The sequence below is a fragment of the Balaenoptera acutorostrata genome, chromosome 20 (genome assembly GCF_949987535.1).
Source record: "Balaenoptera acutorostrata chromosome 20, mBalAcu1.1, whole genome shotgun sequence".
Lineage (NCBI taxonomy): Eukaryota > Metazoa > Chordata > Mammalia > Artiodactyla > Balaenopteridae > Balaenoptera > Balaenoptera acutorostrata.
The window spans coordinates 4,833,429-4,855,111 of record NC_080083.1 but is presented as its reverse complement, the minus strand read 5'-3'; the positions used below and the strand labels follow the sequence as shown (position 1 = coordinate 4,855,111).

Sequence of the window (21,683 nt, the reverse complement as noted above, 5' to 3'; positions counted from 1 at the left end):
CCCCTGGTCCTCCCCCTCTCCTGGGTGCTTCCTTAGATGCAGATTTTCAGCTTCAGCTCCTGCTGCCATCTGCCTGATTATTTCTGTTTTCCTGTTAAAAATCCCAGGAGCGACTTTTCATGACTTAAACATAGAATTACTGTACGACCTAGCAATTCCACCTCTGGATGTATTCCCAGAAGATTTTGAAAGTAGGGGCTTGATTTTGTACACCTGTGTTTATGGCAGCGTGATTCACAATAGCCAAGAGGTGGGAACAGCCCAAATGTCCAGTGATGGATAAATGCATAAACAAAGTACACATACAATGCAATATTCAACCTTCAAAAGGAAGGACATTCTAATTCTTGCTACAGCATGGATGAACCTTGAAGGCTTTACGCTAACTGAGAGAAGCCAAACACAAAAGGACAAATACTGAACAGTTCTACTCATAAGAGGTACGTAGAGTAGTCAGTTCATAGAGACAGAAAGTAGAATGGTGGTTGCCAGGGGCTTTGAGGGGGTGGGGCAGCAGGTGGTCTGTCATTTAATGGGTGCAGAGTTTTACTTTGGGGTGATGAAAAATTCTGGAGATGGATAGTGGTGATGGTTGCATCACAGTGTGAAAGTATTTAACGCTACTGAATTATACACTTTAAAATGCTTAAATTGGTCAATTTATATATACAAAATTGAAAAAAAAATCCCAAGAGCAAGAATCAGATCGGTATGACTCTTCAAGTGCTGCTAGGCCACTGGCCAGCCCGTGGATTGACTCAGCTCAGGTCCCACGTCCTGGTCCCGGCATGTGTGGCCTCTTGGAGGGAGACGCTGTGGGTAGAGGTGGCCCAGTGGCAGGAGACGCTGCAGGAGACGCTGTGGGTAGAGGTGGCCCAGTGGCAGGAGACGCTGCGGGAGACGCTGTGGGTAGAGGTGGCCCAGTGGCAGGAGACGCTGTGGGTAGAGGTGGCCCAGTGACAGGAGACGCTGCGGGAGACGCTGTGGGTAGAGGTTGCCCAGTGGCAGGAGACGCTGCGGGAGACGCTGTGGGTAGAGGTGGCCCGGTGGCAGCTTTCGGGGCCGCTGTGGTCTTTCCGCTCCGCGGGCAGAAGGAAAGCCAGCAGTTCCTGAAGAAGCCACTTCACTGCCGTCCAGGCAGAACGGGACTGGACCCGCCACCTGTGTAACTGAGAGTCCGGGGCCTCCGTGGAGCCTGGCAGGTTTGGTGTGGTTTGATGAGAGCTCTTTTTGTGCTTCATGTGTGCACAGCTCACTTACTGATTTTTTTTTTAAATAATAGCTTTACTGAAATACAATTCATATACCATTGTACCCTTTTAAAGTGTACAATCGAGTGGCTTTTTGTAAATCTGTAGAGCTGTGAAGCTATCCCCACTGTCTAATTTTAGAACATTTTCATCACCCCAAAGAGAAACTCTGTGCCCAGTAGCAGTCATTCCCCGTTTCTGCCCAGCCAGTCCTTGGCAAACACTCATCTACGTCCTGTGTCCGTCTGCCTGCACTGGGCATTTCATAGAGATGGAACCATTCAACATGGAAAGAAAGTGTCTGGCTTCTTTCCCTTGGCATCATGCTTCTGAGGTCCATCCGTGTGGTAGCATGTGTCAGTATTTCATTCCTTATTAGGGCTGAATAGTATTCTATTGTCTGGATGGGACTGCATTTGATTCATCTGTTCATCCCTTAATGGACATGTGGGTGGTCTCCCCTTTTTGGCTGTGGTGAATAATGCTGCTGGGAACACTTGTGTCCACATTTGCGTGTGGACATATTTATCTAGGAGTGGAATTGCTGGGCCACATGCTAAGTCTAGGTTTAACTTTTTCTTCATTGGCTCTCAGAGCCCCACTGAGGTTAACCCCAGGGGGCGCCACCCCTAGCATGTAAATGTCCCCACCAGTGACACCTACACACTGCTTCTCACCTCTGCACACAGGGAGGATGGCAGGTGACAGAGGTTTGAAAAGCAGGAAGGACTTTCAGTCATTGTGTAGTGGGTCAAATGGAAAGATGGAGAATTTTTCTGGCCAGGGTTAATCGAAGCAAATGTTGACAGCTAGCCGAGTGACAGCTGAGTCCGTCTGTTTTTGGAGCGTTCTCATGTCCTGACACGTACACGTCTTGATTATATTGTAGGATGTATGAATCTTGTTATCAGTAAGAGAAGTTTCCACCCGGTGCTGGGGGACCACGGCTGGTTTTGAGCCCTTGTTAAACCTGGCCCTTCTCACTTCCTTTCAGATACTTGATCAAGTTTTTATCCAAACTCTCAGAATATCAAGATGTCAACAAGATGACTCCCAGTAACATGGCAATTGTATTAGGACCCAACTTGCTGTGGCCACAAGCGGAAGGGTGAGTCCAGGGAGGAAGGGGTGTGTGGGTCACGTTGGGGGCAGGGGGCTGCTGGGGCCTGGGCGGGATGACCAGGGCCCCGGATAACCACCAGCCTCATGTATGTGTCAGGTCATATGTCTGTCTTGGCCTGCTCCTTCTTTAGACTCAGCAGGAGACCCAGCGTTCTTCAGATCTTTCCCATTGGTAGCCGCAGAGCTAGGCCTGCAGTCAGGGTCTTCTCCGAGCTCATCTGGGTCAGCACTAGGCACGGCAAGCTCTTCCAGGCCTCCCTGGCCCCCTGTGAACAGCACACATCCCAGCGTGTGAGGGACAGAGGGCTGTCTCAAAAGGGAGAACAGAGCTGGGAAAAGGAAGAATCTGGCAGTTATGAGAATCATACCTCACACTGAAAGGTGCCTCATACTTGGCGATTTTGAGTATGTTACTTGCTCGTCTCCTGTAGGGAGGACTCCTGGGGTATCTCCATTCCGTAGAGGGGGAGAGAGGTTCAAAAAGGTGAAGGGTCCTTCCTGAGAGGATGCTTGCTCTCAGACTTCTGGTCCGGGGCCCCTTCCCTGCCTTGGCCGCTCACCCCGCCCTGCCCCGCTCTGTCCTGTGCTCACAGGAACATCACGGAAATGATGACCACGGTCTCGCTGCAGATCGTCGGGATCATCGAGCCCATCATCCAGCACGCAGACTGGTTCTTCCCCGGGGGTACGTGGCAGCATCCGGGTGTGGGAGTGGGCTTCTGTGGAAAATGGGAGTGTCGCTGTGAGTTCCGAACCTCTGAAACCTTTGAGTACCACTGGCCACAGGTGTGTGTATATTTGGTTTGTTTTTAATCCTCCTACACACAAGCACACGTGCACACACGCACACACACACACACCACTCAGGAATGGGGTCAAGTCATGGCAGCTTCTTACTCTCATCCCTGGTCAAGGGACATTCTGGCCTGAAGGTGCTGTGCTAACCATACCCTCAGATTTTATTGGTCTAACATCTACACCATAGTTTCTTTAAATCTGTCAATCATGAAATGCTGAAGCAGAAAAGAAAAGAGATGTTATGCTGTGTAGATGCAGAGGATGAACCTGGAGTTGAGGTGAACATGAACTTTTTTTTTTTTGGCAATAGTCATGCCTCCTTTCCATATTTTTTTTTTAACATCTTTATTGGAGTATAATTGCTTTACAATGGTGTGTTAGTTTCTGCTTTATAACAAAGTGAATCAGTTATACATATACATATATCCCCATATCTCTTCCCTCTTACGTCTCCCTCTCTCCCACCCTCCCCATCCCACCCCTCTAGGTGGTCACAAAGCACCGAGCTGATCTCCCTGTGCTATGCAGCTGCTTCCCACTAGCTATCTATTTTACATTTGGTGGTACTAGAGAATGGACTTGAGGACACGGGGAGGGGGAAGGGTAAGCTGGGACAAAGTGAGAGAGTGGCTTGGAGATGAACATGAACTTTTATTTCGGGCTTGGGGATCACCTGGGCGCCATCCATTCATTGCGCTAGGCTGTGTCCTTGGAGTTGCCCTTGGCATGTAAAGATGGGGCTCAGAGGCAACAAGATTCTTTTTTGTACCTCGTTCAAAATGAAGCTCTCAAGACAGCTTCCTAAGATGGAGTTTCATAAATGTTCTTAGCGTGGAAGCACCATTGGATAAGGGAATGACTTGCAGTGGTGACAGCTTTGAAGAGACAGACAGCAGTTGTTACATTAAATTCAGTGTTTGCTTTTTTAAAAAGTACTGTACCTTATGTTTAGTAAATATTAAGGGTATGCTTTCGGCTGTGCAACAACAAACTATTAACTCATGTGGGGATATAATATTAATAATTCTCTGCTCTGTTCATCAGAAGTAATCACTTAGTGTTGATCTAACATTAAAGTTTGATTGTCTTTTGGCTTCATGTGTTTTGACCGTGACAGCTCTGAAATAAGAGTTCAATTGATGACACAGTCGGGTGAGGATAGGAAATCAGGATAAAGAAATATAGGAGGTAGGAGTTAAAGGCATAATTCTGTAAGTTCTGTGCTCATTCATTATCATTGCACATAAATAGGCTGTGACCAGGAAAGGATGAGACTAGAATCCATTTGATAGCGCACAGTCTTAGTGAGATCTCTTTCTATTTCTAATCCTTTAAAATTTCTTTTTCTCTTTTGTTTTCCAGAAAGACATCATCATCATCTACAGATAATAATATTGCCTGTTATTTTCTTTTCTTGACTAATTCCATTGGCTAGCACTTCTTCAGTAGTGTCAGATAACAGTGTTGAGAGTGGGCATTGCTCTTTTTCCTGATATGATTTAGAACGCTCTGGCATTTCACTTTTAAAGACAAGGTTTGAGATAGATTATTTTGCCTTTTTCAAGAAAAAAGTACCCATCTGTTCTTATTTGGCTAAATTTGTTTTGTGAATCACAAATGAAAAATGCTTTATTAAATGCCCATCGTATTACACGCTAGGTGAGCACATGTGTTCACCTGGTAATAGGATGAATTATATTAAGATGAATTAATATCAATAGATGATCTAACACTGAACCATGGGACAAGATTTTCAGGGGTGACACATAAAGAAGTGGCCATCTCTGCTATCTCCCTCCTGCCCAGGAAGGGTGTGGCCGACCCACAGACCATGTGCACCCATTCTGTCTTCCCCGCAGAGATAGAGTTCAACATCACGGGCAATTACGGGAGTCCGGTGCACGTGAACCACAATGCCAACTACAGCTCAATGCCCTCCCCAGACATGGACCCTGCCGACCGGCGCCAGCCCGAGCAGGCCCGCCGGCCCCTCAGCGTTGCCACGGATAACATGATGCTGGAGTTTTACAAAAAGGATGGGTATGAACTAGCATCCCTTTCTCAGTGTTGGGGGTTGTGGGATGGAGGGATTGATTCAGATGGGATGGCAGGAAGGCTGCACTTACCAGCAGCAGTTTAAGTGGGTTGTGTCTGTTAGCATGTCAGTTCATTCTTGATGCTTCCATCTGTGCTATTCGGGGTGTGAGGCTTGCTTCCCACCCTTCAGGCCGGAAGTAAGTGCAGCCTTCCGAGCTGACGGTTGTGATCAGTATTGATTAGTTCTCATCAAAAGAAAAACAAGTGGGTCAAAAGGGGAAACTGAAAAAGAAGGATACTGAACACTTTATTTTGACTCAAAATTTACAAATGCGCATCAGTTCTCAAATCTTCAGCGGTCTTACTCTGATGATGGTTCTGCCCGTCTGCACCCCTCAGCAACATTCTTGCATCAGTAGCACCTGCAGTGTGGAGTTTAACACCCCCAGTTTCAGTCTCTTTGAAACAGATTGAAAACCTAAACCTTGAAGCAGTCTGAGTGTAAAATCCTTGTAAGTTTCTAAGAGTTGTTTTCCCGTCTTTTATGATCGACACCTACCCCTACTTTGATGCAGTTGTTATGAGACTCATAAACGCGCCCAGCTTAATTTGCATAGGAATGACCCTCTTGCACCCATATTAAATCAGTTCACATACTATGTAATTGCATGATGTGATTCCCATAAGAAGTCAAATGGGCGTAAACAGGTTGCCTAACGAGCACAGCTGATTCATGGGAGGTGTCAGCTCAGCCCTGGTACCCACATACGTGGGCTTGAGTCATCGGCTAATGTGTCCTACAGAGGAAAGGTTGAAAAACCCAGAACTGTGGAGGTACGTGAGTCTTACTTTCCACCCCTCTTCTCTTCTGAGTGGGAGTCGACCTTGGAGACCCACACCTGTGTCCTGGGATGATGGGGAGTGTTCACAAGGACCAGTGTCCCTGCTCGTTCCCTTCCCCAGCAGAGACCCTTCCCGTGAGAGGCGGGTGTGGGGCGTTTCTCTGCTCTGCGCTGTTGTTCATTGTATTCTGTCTGGTGGGGAAAGAAAAGCTGGAAATTCTTAGAAGTTAAAGGGAGTAGGGGGAGATATCGCCAATCTATGAAAAAAAAAAGAGCATACTTAGAATCTGATCTTTGCCTCATGGGGGAGAGAGACAGAGATGCAGAGAGAGAGCGAGAGAGCTAGCAAATGCGTTGGAATTTGCTTTTAAAACTCAGTTTTAAGCGACTCAGTTCCTGTGTGAAGTGTCTCTCGCCGGGGGGACGCCCTGGAGGTGCAGTTCTGGTCCTTTGGTCCCAAGTGTTTCTGCATCAGAGGCGGGCTCCACCCTGCCAGACCTCGTCTGATTCCCAGTCCCCTCTGAAAAGCCATCCAGGTGACCTCTATGAGAAAGTTATCACTGTGGAATCTGAGGGCGTTCAACATCCACTGGCCCCTACAGTATGGTCTTCTGAGTATAAAAAGCCAAGGTCATTGGGATTTCCGTGGACAGACTGCCATCCCACTGGGACCCCAGGGGCTGCAGGCAGCTTTACAGATGCTGCTGGGGCCTTACCACCAGAGGGTTTTTAGGGGTCTACAGAGGCTAGAACTACACAAGTCAAACCACCTCAGCTAGTGCTGTGTAGACTAGTCAAGCTGTCGCTGCCAAACTCTCCCAAAATTGTGGATTTGTGGCCCGGATTAATAAGCTACTAAATTTTGAGGGCGGTTTGTTACGCAACTAAAGATAATCAGAACAAGCTTAAAAAAAAAAAAAGGATACCAGTGATGTTCTGCCCCCGTGCAGCTCAGTGCAGCTGCGCTTTCCACTCCTGAAACCTGACGTGCCTGTAGCCAGTTCACTTGCGTTCTGATCCTGAGGGGGTCTCCACCAGGGCCAGCCGACAGCAGCCCCCGAATCCACAAGGATATTTACACCAGGGCTGGCGGCCTCCCTCAGAGCTCAGTTTAGTGCATCCTCAGCCTGTGCTGGAAACTGCTCTGCAGGGGTCTTGCCCCACCAGCGGCCCTGCCCCCAGACCTTAGCCTGGACGTTCTGTAATTTGGAATAAGCACATGTAATTGAGAAGTTCGGGAGCGATGTGAACAGTGCTCTGTGGAACACTAGTTCCACTGATGCTAGGTTATGTTGGGGCACGAGGCAAGGAGAGGGAAATCTGGGGTCTCATGTGTCCCTGAAACACAGGATTCAACACGTCGAAACCCTTTGTTGAGTGTATGACTTCTTAGGGTCTTTTACACGCTGTGACATGCCATGCATCTTCACAAGGGGCTATGGCATCATTTCCCAAACTTATTAGATCATAAAGCCTGTTGTCATGAGACAGTCAGGACTCGTGTTCCAGGGGACTTGTTTTTTTTCAGTTGTGGATACTGAGGTCCTCTGCAGACCTAGTGGAAGGATGGAGAGCCTCCAAAAGACAGCCACCCTGAAAGGGGTTACGTCGTGGATGGGGGGTGCGGGAATTTTACTTCAGAGAGAGCCCGAACCTGGGGTAAAACAAGCTTACCTAGAAAGTTCTGGGTACCAGGGGAAACTTTGACTCATATTTTGGGGTTGGATTGGTCAACTGGGCCTTTGGGAGGTGCATTCTTGGCCCAGGCCCTGCCTCTGCTTCCACATTTCCAGGATTTACACATCTGTGGATGCTGAGACCAGGTCTGTGAAATGTTGCCAGGTGACTCCAGGTTTTATTTGTACTGGGGAGGTGAAGAAACCTTGTTGTTATGCATTTAGGAGAGGAATTATCCCTAGAGGAGCTGCAAATACCGGATTTTGGGCTTCCTGGGGGACTGCAGACAAGGCTAAGCCAGGATTTTTAGGATCCTTCTTATTCATCATTCACCTTGGCACCCATCCTGCCACTGCTGCCTGACCTCCAAGTTCACCTTAAACGGTGCAGGAACTCCCAAAGCTTCTGTGGGTTTTTGGGGAGATACCAGGTTTTCTTTCCTCCTTTCTCTTGGTGGGTCTTTCCCAAGTGTAACAGATCTCTAGAACAAAAATCTAAACCTTTCTGATCTCTGTAGACTTGAATTCCTCAAAGCCATACGTTGGCTGACATCTCTGCTTAGGACTGTTCCTGACCAGGATTCAAAAACAGCATGACAGGGGACTTCCCTGGCGGTCCAGTGGTTAGGACTCTGCACTTCCACTGCAGGGGGCACGGGTTCAGTCCCTGGTCAGGGAACTAAGATCCTGCGTGCCACACAACACAGCCAAAAATGAATAAAATAAAAACAGCATGACAGATGTCTACCCTACAGGGGCCAAAAGAAAAACAAAAAACAACCACTAACCCCTGATGGCTCATTACCTGGAATGGCCCACAGCAAACTTCTGTTCTCAGTAATACATGTGTTCTCTCTGTAGATACCTGTTCTTATGCTGGAATCTCCAACTTTCAGATTTCTTTTTTTCTGGGGCAGGCCTTTGTCTCCTAATTTTTAAGGTCCTAGATCTTATCTTTTCCCTGTGTGGCCTGCCACGTTACAGACTTTAAAACAGGAATGCCACTCCATTTCCTGAATCAAGGAGACCTGTTCCATGATACAGTCTCTCATGGAAAATACAAAGTGTAGCTTAGGGTAAGTTCCCTGCAAATATGAGGTTCCTGTAGACTGGGAGGAGTGAAACAGGGTAAAGTAGACTTCAGCCGGGGCTGCCTTGCCAAGGTGAGGATTTGCCAGCTGCCCTGCCCTGCCCTGCCCTGCGTTAATCCTGAGGGTGAGCAGGTATGAGAAGCCTGAATTCCCTGCCCCTTGTCACCTTACCCCAAAGGAGGAACGGGAGCCACGTGTCTCAGGGTCAGCTCCCCAGATGCTGCAGGCCCTCGCCTCCCATCACCTTGCTCCCTCCTTAGAAGACCCAGGAAGTCCAGAAGGGAGGCTCTGCCCAGGTCCCCTCCTGGACTCTGCCACGTGCCCCTGCCTTCTGCTTATTGATTTCCAAACCCTTTGCTTCTCGGAGGTTCTTCCTGGCCTCTGGTTTCTCGCTTCTCCCTTGATTCAGCCATAAAGGTATCCGAAAACCAAGTTCCTCTCGTTTTCACCGGAAGCAGTGGCCATGGGAAATCTTTGACATCCGTACGAGATGTAGGTATCTGTGCAGTGACTTCTAAGGGAGTTGGTTGTTTCTGATTGATTGAACTTGGTCATTTTTATTTTATTTTATTATTTATTTATTTATTTAGGCTGCGTTGGGTCTTCGTTGCGGTGTGCGGGCTTTCTCTAGTTGCGGCGAGCGGGGGCTACTCTTCGTTGCGGGGCACGGGCTTCTCTCTGTGGTGGCTTCTCTTGTTGCGGAGCACGGGCTCTAGGCGCACGGGCTTCAGTAGTTGTGGCACGTGGGCTCAGTAGTTGTGACTTGTGGGCTCACAAGTTGTGGCGCACGGGCTTAGTTGCTCCGCGGCATGTGGGATCTTCCCGGACCAGGGCTCGAACCCGTGTCCCCTGCATTGGCAGGCGGATTCTTAACCGCTGCGCCACCAGGGAAGTCCCAGTTATTTTTAAATAACATGCAGTTGTTTGATTCTGGCGACTGTTGCTTCTTTATGTGATAAAACAATGAGCAGAGACTTGTGACCTGCTTACATAACCTCTGGTTGTATCCTTCCTCCTCTGAATAGCTCCCCCCTCTCAGCAGCGTGCCAAGCAATTTTGTAATTTTTGTCTTTGGGTGGAGTTCTAGCTAGACGTTCGGACACTTAAATCTACCAATCTTCCAAGCAAATCTTTATTTGCTTCTGAAGGTAATATGCTTTGAGGCCTCTGAGAGTATTGCTGTTGCCACTGTGATTGATTCGCTCTGTAAAGATTTTTATTGCCTTTTGTATGAAGGAACTAGAATGCTCATAGAATACTGGCGGGAGTGTAAAATAGAACAACCACTTTGGAAAACCGTTTGGCAGTTTCTGCAAAAGTTAAACATTTACCCACCACGTGATCCAACCATTCTATCCCTAGATATTTACCCAAGTGAAATAAAAGTGTATGTCTATACAAAGACTTGAAAAAAAAAAAAAGATTTTTATTGCCTTTTGAAAATGTCAGTGAACCTTTGATGTGTGTTTCCTGGACACAGAGGACGCTGCTTCCCATATGAAAGTCACTTCAGCTGGGAGAGTGGTGATTACAGTCAGCACAGCTGTCTCTTTATAAAAGCAGGGGTGTGCATTTCACCTCTCGACTCTTGATTGCTGATGCTTTGCCGATGATATTTAGCGGGTCTCGTTGGTCCTCCCCCCGACCGTGCCCTCCCCTGGGTAAACCAGGAGAAGATCACCAGGGAGCCTGGTGTCTGGGGTCAACAGTGCTGGAAGGTGTGTTTGGAAATAGAAGGTGTCCCCCACCAGCCCTGGTCCCAAAGCCCACGCCTCTCATCCCAAATGGGGAAGGTCTTTCTAAGTGAGAGAGAATAGGGTAAGGAAGAGAGCAGAGCGTGAGACCTCCATCCCCTAGGACTTCTGTTGATCACCACGGGAAAAATCCCGCCCTCCTCACCAACGTTGCAACTAAGTGGTATCAGTTTGCTTCCGCAAGTGGAATATTAAGCTTTTTGCTCTTTTTCAGCCTGATAAACTTGGAAGCCCAAGGGGCATAGTTTGATACTCCCCTGCAGCCCACTTTAAATACCGGGGGACGCAATTGGACCCTGTCCCAGAGTTTTGAGTGGCCTCCAGGGGTGATTGGATCTCGTATAGAAGGTGCTTGTTTATTGGTGGAGGGTCCTCAGAGGCAAGATGACTTGCAAGGTGGGTCCTGGAGAGAGACTGACCGCCCCCAAGATGCCTTGGAGATGAGAACTATTAACAGTGACACTCGACAGGAAGGGGTCTCTGGGTCCCCGCCCCCAGGGGAAAGCGTGTCAGAAGCCGTCCGTCCCCTCCGTGCACGGCTGTAGCATCGTTCTCCTCTGTGTGCCTCACTGAGGGTACGTCCCCGCACATTTCCTTAAAGGACCCACATCCCACCTGCTACAACCGATCCCCAAACGTGGACCTTTTCTTTGAATCTTGCTGCCCCTCTGTGAGGTGGCTAGAATGTCGTGGTGTAATAGCTCTTTGCTTCTGACCAGCGTGGGTGTGAGTACGGCCCTCTGTGCACATACGCAGGGGAGGCCGGTGCTGGCTGGTGTCCTCCCTGCGTGGATGTCCGTGTCTCCCTTCACACTGGAAGGATTGGCTCTGGCCTTAGTCAGTGGAGGCCTCGACTGCGTACCCTGGAACCAGTTACCTCCTAGGCCAGAGGAAGGGATTAACCACCTTCTAAACCATTAACTGAGAAGAGAACGGACTGCTGCTTCCACGGATCTTTTTCCTCCCTTATTCCTGACCAGTGTCAGCTCTTCGGCTTCTCTCTTTATTCCCCTGCAAGCTTGGTAGGCTGATTTTCACCCGTACAAACAGAAAAGTCACTTTAACTAGAGAGACCAGCTAAACTGAAACAGTTTCATGGTACAGTAAAAGCCCCAGGCTTAGCCTTGACAGACACAAGAGACAAGACAGACCTTGACAGAGACAAGCTGTGTGTCCCAAGGAGGGCGCAGTTTTTTCGACACTAATATCTGTATGTTTCTGTCCCTGCAGCCTTAGGAAAATCCAAAGGTACGGTATCCTTGGGTAGCTACGAGGCCACGCTCAGTCTCTGACCACTAAGCGAGCTATGCCGTAGGGAGCTCTGCAAGGGGGTGAATGTGTGTGGCTGGTTGCTTTGGCTGATTTACTCAAAGCTGACTGTCTTCCCCTCGTTAAAGTGGAGTCGGGGTGGGGACTGACCACAGGCATGATCAGCCTTCCCTGCTGTGTAGACCCTGCAGAGGTTGTAGCTGAGCCAGCACCCTGGGGCTGGCGCGCGAATCCTGAGTTGGTCCCGTGCCCTCCACCCGCAAGTGACAAAAAGAAGAAAGATGGATGTTTAGATGCCCCCTACTGGCCGGTGCCCTGGTGTAGTCTGGTGCTGCCCCTCCCTCGCTGTCCCGCCCGCCTCCACCTCCCACTTGGGAGGAGTGGGTGCCCCCCAGTGAGGCCGCGCTCTGCTCTGAGGGAAGCTTGGATTCTGGGGAGCTTGTTGGGCGGGCGGTGGTCCTAAGGCCTGCGGTGCCCGGGCCGCTGGTGGGAGCCCCGCCCGGAGCTGCCGTGACGCTCAAGCACCTCTGTCCGTGGAGCACGGCTGGCGGCTGCCTCGCTTCCCTGGTCCAGCAGATGCTCGGGCTGCGCCGCGGGGCGCTTGGTGGGGGAGGGAACCCCGGCGCCCGGCGCGCGCGGCTAAGCCTGGGTGTCTCTGTCCCCGGCCAGCATGGGCGTGAGGGTCATGGACACGTCGTGGGTGGCTCGAAGAGGCTCCTCGGCCGGCCGGAAGGCGTCCTGCGCCCCGCCCACCATGCAGCCCCCCGCCCCATCCGCGGAGCTCGCCCCGCCCTTGCCGTCGCCCCTCCCGGAGCAGGCCCCCGACGGCCCCGCGGTGCCCGCGCTCTCTCCATCCGGCCTCGGTCTCCAGCCCGGGGCTGAGCGGATCAGGTAAGCAGGGCGCTGTCGTCCTCCCCCCCCACCAACCCCCCGGCCTGGGTCAGTCTGGCCTGCGGTGCACACGGGGAGGGGGTGGTCTGGCTTTGCTGCATCCACTCAAAGCCTCTTGGAACTGGTCATTTCCCCCCTTTTCTAAGCATCCTGGTTTGGCTTCTGCAGCAGGTAAGTCATTCACAGACCCCTGGATCATCAGATGGCGCCCAGGCTTTCCCAGACCAGCATCCCGGGCACACGTACGTGTCAGGTGGCAGCTTGCTACGGCCAGGCGAGGAAGCTGAGTCCCAGCTCCCTGTGTCCCCCTCCTACGCTATTACAGCTTTTCCCTGTTGTGAAATTTAGAATTTCAGTGTTTCTCCCTTCCTCTCCTCTACCTCTAGACACGTAGGGACCATTTTACTGCTAAAATGGGTGCAAATCAGGTAACGAATGGAGGTGCCGTGGTCATGCTGGGCCTGGTGACCTTTGCAGCCTGTGGTGTGACTGCATCTCGTTCTTGCAGAGGAAGAAAAGAGACGGGGAGCACGCTCATTCCAGCGCTAGTTCCGTGAACTTTTATGCAGGGCAGCCCTTGTCGCTCCAAAGATGAAAAATGCAATCTGAGCCGTCAAGGCACACGTCACGTTCCTTGAAAGGGACGTGGTCAGAGGAGATTCTAGGAGTGGGGATTGCACAAGGAGACTGCTTTGCTGTTTGTTTCTGTCTGTCCTAAAGCAGCAGTTCAGAGAAGCAGGAACGCTCCTTCACTCAGAGGCACTGTGCTTTTTGTTAGGGTGTGCGGTATTCCTCCATGGCCACCGCTGGAAACATTTTGGAGACTCTGGAAAGCCGAACCTCTCAACCCAGTCTTTGCATGTACGCGTGTGCGCGCGCGCACACACACACACACACACACACACACACACCCCTAAGTGAAGGGATTGCAGGGTTCTTTTTTTTTTTTAATGAGTAGAAGGTATTTTCCCTGAGAAATGGGGAAGTGACAATCAGAGCTGGTGGGGAGGGTAGTGACCCTGGATGGCGTGGTTGCTGATGGCTCCACTGGAGAGAACGAGGGGTCGCCAGCTCTGGCCGTGGACTCACGGGCTTCAGTTTCGTTTGAGGGATGTGGGAGGGGAGAGGGAGTTCAGCAGGAAGCAGCGGCTGATGGCCGGCAGAGGAAATGGACAAATAGGAGATTTGCTGGGATGGTCTCCTGCTGGAGAGAGGGCAGAGGCCAGGAGGGGGAGCTGGCCACAGGTGCCACACGGGGATGAGGGTGGAACCCAGGCCCTCAGAGCCCCAAGAGAGGATGGTCACCTCCGTGGGCATCTTTGAAGGCTTTCAGAAGGGCTGAGAGGACCATACCTGCCTAGAGGAACATGTATTCAGTTCACAGTGCTGATGTTGAAGTTACCTGAGTTCAGGGGCTTTCTTTTGTCCTGTGTGCTTGTGTTTCAGCACTTCTAAAAGCAAGGAACTTTCTCCAGGATCTGGGCAGAAGGGAAGTCCAGGTTCCAGCCAGGGGACGCCCAGTGCAGGGATGCAGCCGGGCCTCAGCCCCAGCCAGCTGCCCGCAGACCAGAGTCCTCACACCCTCCGGAAAGGTATGTCACTGCCACCGGGCTCGGGGGGCTTGGGGGACTCGAGCCAGAGAGCTGTCACACCGTCTGGAAACATTTCCCTCCATTCGCACGGAGATTTAGAAACTGGTTTCATGAAAAATTACTGCGCGTGAGAGCTTTGGGAAGTTAGCCAACCCCAAGAGGGATCGTTGCATCGTTATTCCTCGGTTTATTCATTTGAACAGTGGGCTCGGGGGTGTGGCGGGGGCAGACACGGGGCACCGCTTCCCGTCCACCAGGACCTTTGTGCAGAATCATCGCCCAGGATGACACGTGTCTTCATCGACTCTGCCAGGCTTCCCACCACCATTTAAAATGCAGTGTGGAGTCTTCCCCAGGAGCCCCCTGCCCCAGCTGGGGTCCAGCCCAGCTGCCTACCCCTGGGTTATTTGTAGAAGGGGACACAGAAGTGGAATTGAGACTGTTCTGCAGGAGGCCTGCCCTTTGATATTTCTTTAGTGGAGGCCTGAGCATTTGTCCCCTGGCCCATGAGCTGCCCACCCCAGATTTCTGCCACTGAAACCCACTACAGAAGGCTCCGTTATTCTCCCTGAAATGATTCTCCAAAACATGGAGACATGCTCCATGGTGATATTTCATAAATGGGGGCTGCATGGAACGTGTATTAATCAGAACCACCTTTTTTTTCACCTTCTGTCATCAGGAAGTCTGTAAGGTGCTTAAAATAGCACACTGTCTAATTTGTTCTCAGTGCAGGCCTGTCCGGCTTCTAGGTGTGCCTTTAGCTCCGGGACGTGGGACCGGGCTGGTTCTCCTTATCCTCACACAGGGCCCCTCCCAGCCATCCTGGCTGCGGGCCGCTGTGTGAGCCCATCATCCGAGCCTGCCCTCACCCAGCCCTTCCATCCTGCTCATCCCCATTCATCCCTTATACGCCCTACAAATGTTTGTTGAGCCTCTGCTATGTGTAGAGAGCCCCGAGGCTCTAACAGAGCAGCAGACGTGGCCTCTGCAGGCGGGTGAACGTGGGACCGCAGTACACGGGTGTTGCCGCTGGGCCACCTGTGGTGAGCTCAGGGCACCGAGGGTCATGTGAGGGCACCTTGCAACGCAGGAGGTTGGCCAAAGTGGCAGTGGAGGGATCTGAGCATGCCAGGGCTTTATCCAGCAATAACACGTTTCCCTTGCGGTCCTGATAGAATTCTCTGGCTGTCTTAGTTTACACGGCTTTTAACCCTCCCCCAGCTGCGCAGGGCAGGGTGATGGCTAAGCTGTTCTTCTGTCCGGTGGGGTCGGGGCTCCTGTTCCGGGCCACGCGGCTTCCCACAGCCAGTGGGACATTGGCCCTCTCGTTCTTCACAGCCCATTGGACCCAGGCAGGGGTTTCCCAGGTGACATTCAGCAGCTCAGCACCATCATTTGAAAGGCACACCATTGCCCACAAATGGCAGACTGAGTTTTGTTTTGTACCCCCTCAGTCTTGACAATGTGCCTACAGCCTTACATCATGACCTAGGCCTGTCCCTACCTGGGGTGGTAAACGTCGCCACAGACATCACGGCGACGTCACTGCATCCTCCGTCTTCCGGCTCCCTCGGGGGAAGACGTGTTCAAGCACTGACCCCTAGAGTCTCCACTGGATGAGAAGCACGTAATGCCTGCATCAGCCAGTAGGGCTGAAGAGTGGTTTTAAGTCATGACTGTGTGGTGCTTGACATACATGATCCCATGTAATTATTACAGTACTGTGGAGAAAATGTGATTCTTTCAAGTGCACGTAAGAGGTTAATTTTATTTATTTATTTATTTATTTAGGCCGCGTTGGGTCTTCGTTGCTGCGCACGGGCTTTTCTCTAGTTGCAGCGAGCGGGGGCTACTCTTCGTTGCAGTGCGTGGGCTTCTCATTGCGGTGGCTTCTCTTGTTGCAGAGCACAGGCTCTAGGCGCGCAGGCTTCAGTAGTTGTGGCACGCGGACTCAGTAGTTGTGGCTTGCGGGCTCTAGAGCACAGGCTCAGTAGTTGTGGCGCATGGGCTGAGTTGCCCCACGGCATGTGGGATCCTCCCGGACCAGGGCTCAAGCCTGTGTCCCCTGCATTGGCAAACAGATTCTCAACAACTGCGCCACCAAGGAAGCCCCATACAAGAGGTTTAAATAAAATCCCCCAGCTTGCAGCAGGTGAGACGGGATAGGAATTTGAACTCAAGTTGATGGGACTCAGGAGAGTGGGACCCTTACTTGTCCACACCGCGCACCAAGGAGCCAGGGAGGTACACGTGGCATTGTTGGAATAGATTCTGTTCCGTCGGGGGCGCTGGGGAGTAGGGGGAAGAACGATGCCTCCTTGAGGGCTTAAAAAGACAGTTTCCTCGAGAGTAAGTGCTACCCACAGCCAGCCCTCAATCTGATAGATTAGTGATCGCTTTCTCGAGACATTTGTCCACCAAGGGATCTTCTAAATATTAGAATTTGTCGTCCTTGCCAGTTCCTTTCCATTTAAAGGCATAACGTGTTTGTCATCCTTTAGCATGACTAAGTAAATAAAAAGAGGGGAATGAAGGCAGTGCAGAGGGGTTGGGGCAGTGATGCACTTAGAACAAACAGTGCAGGTTCGTACACGTCTACACCCAGGGTTCTTGAAGGGAAAACACCTCTGAGGCAAGTCCACAGGACCGAGGGGAAGCACAGGGAAAGACAGGCAGCGTGATGGAGGCTCTGGGCCTCTGTGGCCAGAGGACTTGGTCATAGGTCACTGTTACGGGATCCCGGAGCCATTGGGCAGGTTCAGCCAAAAGTCAGAGCTTCCTGCCCCGAGGACGGTTGCTCTGTCCAGGGTCCACTGCCGCAAGCTGATCTCTAGTCGTCCCGTCCTGGACGCTGCATCTCAGACTCCTCCCTCCTCGGAGCCCCCCTGATAGGTGCACCACTTTGAAGTGATGCGAGGACCCTGGGAACTCAGCCACGGCCTGGGTATGGGAAATGTGTTCTCCCGTTTGGCTGGGGGTGTGTGTGCTGATCATAGCAGGAATCTAGAGGAGAGGAGGAGAAATTAGCGAACACATGGGCAGATATGCAGTTCTAGGTGAATTTTAAGAAACGGTGTTGGCTGCTCTCAGCGTGGCAGGAGCTGGGGGTGGGGGGCGAGGGGGGGCTTGCTGGCAGCCGCAGGGATGATGGGTGTCACTGAACCCCGTGTCCTCTGCTTCCTCTTTCAGTTTCCAAGAAGCTGGCACCCATTCCGCCCAAGGTCCCCTTTGGCCAGCCGGGGCCCCTGCCTGAGCCGCCCGCCGGCCAGCCGTCCCCGCTCAGCCTGTCCCCCACGCCCCCCAGCACCCCGTCACCCTACGGACTGAGCTGCCCCCCGGGGTACTCCCTGGCCTCGGGCCAGCTCTCCCCGGCGGCCGCGGCGCCCCCGCTGGCCTCCCCCTCCGGCTTCGTGGGTGCTCTCAGCAAGTCGCGGCCCACCCCGAAGCCCCGGCAGAGGCCCACCCTGCCGCCGCCGGAGCCGCCCGCCGTCGGCCTCGCAGCCTCCAGCCCGCAGTCCGCTGAGCACCCCGCGCTGGACGGCGTGTCCCCCGGGGAGAGCATGTCCACAGGTAACCGCCGTGCGTGCAGCGTCTCCGTGAGCTTTAGTGCGGCGGCCGCGCAGAGCGGCCTCTGGGGACTGTGCGGGGGAGGGACCCTACTGCGCCAGGCGCGTGGCATCCGGGCTGGTCTCCTTAGAAGCCCCCGTGAGCCCGTGGAGAGCCCTGGTGGCCAGGTGTCCTGCGGGGAGGGGCTCCCTGCGGGATTTCTCCCAGCTGGACACCCGCCAGCCCGGGGCGCTGATCCTGCTCTCCATCTGGGGGCTGAGCGCCCTGCGGCCATGGAGGGACCGCTGCGGGAGGGGCTGGACTGCGCCGGCAGAGCAGAGGCTGTGTGTTCCCTCTGCGCTAAAGAAGCCTTGTTAGAAAGCTGCTTTTCTAGCAACACGTATTTAGAAAGGGGTCAGTTTCAGAAAAGATGGGGACCCCTGGTCGGAGAAGCCCAGGAGGACGGAATTTAGTTTTGCTTTAAATTTAAAGTCAAAGACGAACTATTTTCCTCCAGGAAAGTGTGTAAGCATAACACACATACACACCACATATACCACATACACACACCACATACACACACACCACATACACCACATACCACACGCACACATACACACACACACACCACATACACCACACACACACGTACACCACACACACACCACACACACCCCACATACACCATATACACACACACACCACATACACACATCACATACACACCACATACACCACATACACACCATACACACGCACACATACACACACACCCCACATACACCACACACACACATGCACACCACACACACACCACACACACACCCCCCACATACACCATATACACACCCCCCCACATACACACATCACATACACACACCCCCCACATACACACATCACATACCACATACGCACACATACACACACACCCCATACACACCACATACACCACATACACACACCACATACACACCACACACACACCCTACATACACCACATACACACCACATACACCACATACACACCACATACGCACACACACACACACACACACACACACTTGAGAGAGCAGTCTGGCCCTGGGCCCCGGGTGCCCTGGGACTTGTAACGGGTCGCGCTGTGACCGCCGCGTCCCTCTCCAGGCGCGCCGTTTCCCCTCCGTCAGGTGGAGGTGAGCCTGCGGGCCTAGCGCCTCGCTGCGCCGGAGGGGCCGGCCCTGCGCGCATGCGCGGTGGGGCAGAGGTACACACTGCGCGGAGAGGCCGGCTGGTGACGCGGCTGCTTTATGTTTGCTGTGACGAGCGGTGCAGGTCCAGCTGCGCCACCCACCCTGAGGCTTATAAAAAGCTAAGGAAAAGTTCTCACCAGTGAGCACCACTTCCCGCTGGTGGTTCTAGAGGAGCCCTTGATGGATGGGAGGGGCCCAGGCCGCTGCCCTGGGGGGGGGGGGCCCTGGGGAGGTGTGACGGCCCCCTTCCCTCCTGCCCGGCTCAGAGCTGCTGCCCTTTAGCAGTCATCTCGTGCCCCATCTGTCCTGTCCTGATGTCCTCCGGCGGCGGCAGCCTGGCCCGTCGTCCCGCAGGGCGGGCGGGGGTCTGAGCGCCGTGGTCGGTGATGGTTTATTGTGGTCCGTCTGACCGTGATGCTGGGCGTGGTCCGTGTTCCATTCGTCTCATCGTATTTATTCCTTTCTCCGAATCCTGTCGCTGTGTCCTCGCAGCTGTGTGACGCGGGGGACGCAGTTGTGGACACGTGAGGGGGATTCCAGGGTAAGCGGCCCCGGCCTCGCCCCTCCGCTCGCAGCCAGGCCGCGGCCCTGCGCTCTGCATGCGCCCCGACCTGCACGGCAGTCTCCGCGGCCTTGGGGCTCACTGGCCGCCTCCTTTCTTTTCTGAGGAGATGGGGGAGAAACAGGCCTCCCTCCCCTTCTCTGGCCAGAGTCACCTAATCCCAGCTGCTCCCCCCGCCCATTTTGCTTTAGACTGAGAGGGTGACAGCCCTGTCCCTCATCCCGTGTGTCCTTGTGTCACTGGCTGACCTGCTACAGACAGGTGCCCAGTGTCAGGGAGATGCATGTGCACCCCTGGTTCAGGGAAGGGCCCCGGGGAGAGGACCCGCCCGCTGCCATGGCCGCATCCCCCAGCGCGGGGCCTGGAGCCTGAGCTCTGGCTAGGACGGTTGGCAAATCCTGGAGTGTCCATAGTGTTCGTTCTAGAATTTATCCTGAGCTCAGTGTGTCCCCAGTGTATAGAGCCAGCCAGGGCCTTTCTGTCCAACTCAGTGAAATACTCTGAGAGCCTTTGTACCAGTTTCTGCCTGGTCTCCTCCTTCTGTAACTGGATGCTCAAAAGGAAAACGAAGGCAAGAACAGGAAGGAAGCCGGAGGAAGCAAGTGTCTTGGCCTCACTCAGAAAGGGACAGCCAGAGCAAAGCAGGGGAGGGTCCCCCCCAGTGCCTCCAGGGAAGCTGCTGAGCTGCGGGCAGCAGACCCCTGACAGACACAGCTCCAGGGCGTCCGGCGTCCACATGGGCCCCGGGACAGGCCCTTCTGGGGCCTCTGACACAGAGACAGGCCTCCCTTTCCCGGCAGCCAGTGGGCCTTCTCCCCGCCCCAAGCTTAGGCTACCTGAGTCGCCTTCTGGCTCAAGCGTCCAAGGGAGCGGCCAGGATGGCAGCTGGGCAGCTCGCCTCGGGGCTGCACGTCCTTCACCTGCAGGCACCTTCCCGCCTGTATCCCCCCAGCGGCTGCTGAGGCCCAGGCAGGGTAGAAAACCGCCCGGGGTTACGCTCCCCTGCCCTGGCGACAGGGACGGAACTTTGAATCCAAAACCAAGCCTGAGGACTTGTGCTGCCCCTCACAGTCTACGCCGGCAGTGAGGCACCGGCAGACCCCCAGGCTCTGCTCCGTCAGGCAGGGGGACCGTTTGGGGGGTGGGTGGAGAGAGAAGGACCTTTGTCCCAGAGCTTCCATGTTTGTGTGTCTTTGAGGACAGTGTCTGAACGTCTGTCTGTCCACTTGCGGTGGTCCTCCTTGGGCGGAATGTTTGCTTTACAGAAACACGGGGTGCCCCACCCCGTCTGGCCCAGGGCTGCTTCCCGTCCAGCTGCATGTCCTCGGTCCTCGGTCCGGGGACAGCACGCTGCCTGGGGACGGAGAGGCTGTGTGGAGGCCAGAGGCTTAGCAGGCCCGGGAGGGAGTAACAGGCCTGAGCAAAGGATGCCAGGGTCCCCTTAGCCCCCTGCGGCCCCCGAGGAGTCAGGGAGCAGCTGTCCGGTGCCCGCCTGGGGGCAGCCGCCCCTCCAGGCCCCACAGCCCCGTGGCTTGGGCTGCACTGAGCTGCCAGCTGAGGTCTGGACAGACGCCGAGCCTGTTGGCTCAGGGACCTTCCTCCTGAGCGTCTCCCAGGAAGTGACCCTTCAGTGCCTCCAGTAGGGGTGTAACTGGAGGTGAGTGGTTTCCCTAGTGCCGGGTGGTGGGGTGCCCACAGTCAGGGAGCAGTTTGCTTCCCTTACTTCTGGGGTCCGGAGGGGGACCCCGCCCTGCCTCCACCAGCCACCCCAAGGGTACCAATCGTGGTCTTGAGCGAGGTCCCCCCGCATTCATTCACGCACTTGGGGGAAGGCTGTCTCCCCGGCCTGTAACCCTAGCCCCGCAGACTTTAGGAAACTACAGGCAGCCCTGAAATTCCCCGGAAGGTGTCACCGAGACCCAGCCAGAAGCATCCTTTTTTTTATGGAGTCAAGCTCAAGTGTCACGTGGCCCGGCTTGGCAAGCTGGCCCACAGGCAGGATCTGGACGTCTGGGTCCACA

At 53.5% G+C, this 21,683-nt stretch overlaps 1 protein-coding gene across 4 annotated transcripts in view; it reads left to right on the top strand.

Moving 5' to 3' along the window:
• The window catches only part of ARHGAP44 (Rho GTPase activating protein 44), a 209,525-nt gene that overhangs the window by 125,649 nt on the left and 62,193 nt on the right, over window positions 1-21,683 (top strand). For 2 of the 4 annotated variants that reach the window (XR_009006260.1, XM_057535553.1), the window contains exons 14-20: window positions 2,245-2,358; window positions 2,966-3,057; window positions 5,030-5,210; window positions 11,801-11,818; window positions 12,509-12,730; window positions 14,177-14,322; window positions 17,515-17,895. Coding sequence is in view for 3 of the 4 variants with exons in the window: in XM_057535553.1 (XP_057391536.1) it covers window positions 2,245-2,358; window positions 2,966-3,057; window positions 5,030-5,210; window positions 11,801-11,818; window positions 12,509-12,730; window positions 14,177-14,322; window positions 17,515-17,895 (1,154 nt within the window). In the remaining variant the exon portion in view is untranslated. Of the gene's footprint in view, window positions 1-2,244; window positions 2,359-2,965; window positions 3,058-5,029; window positions 5,211-11,800; window positions 11,819-12,508; window positions 12,731-14,176; window positions 14,323-17,514; window positions 17,896-19,592; window positions 19,642-21,683 lie in introns of all 4 variants that reach the window. The other 2 variants (XM_057535555.1, XM_057535554.1) reach the window with 2 other exon arrangements.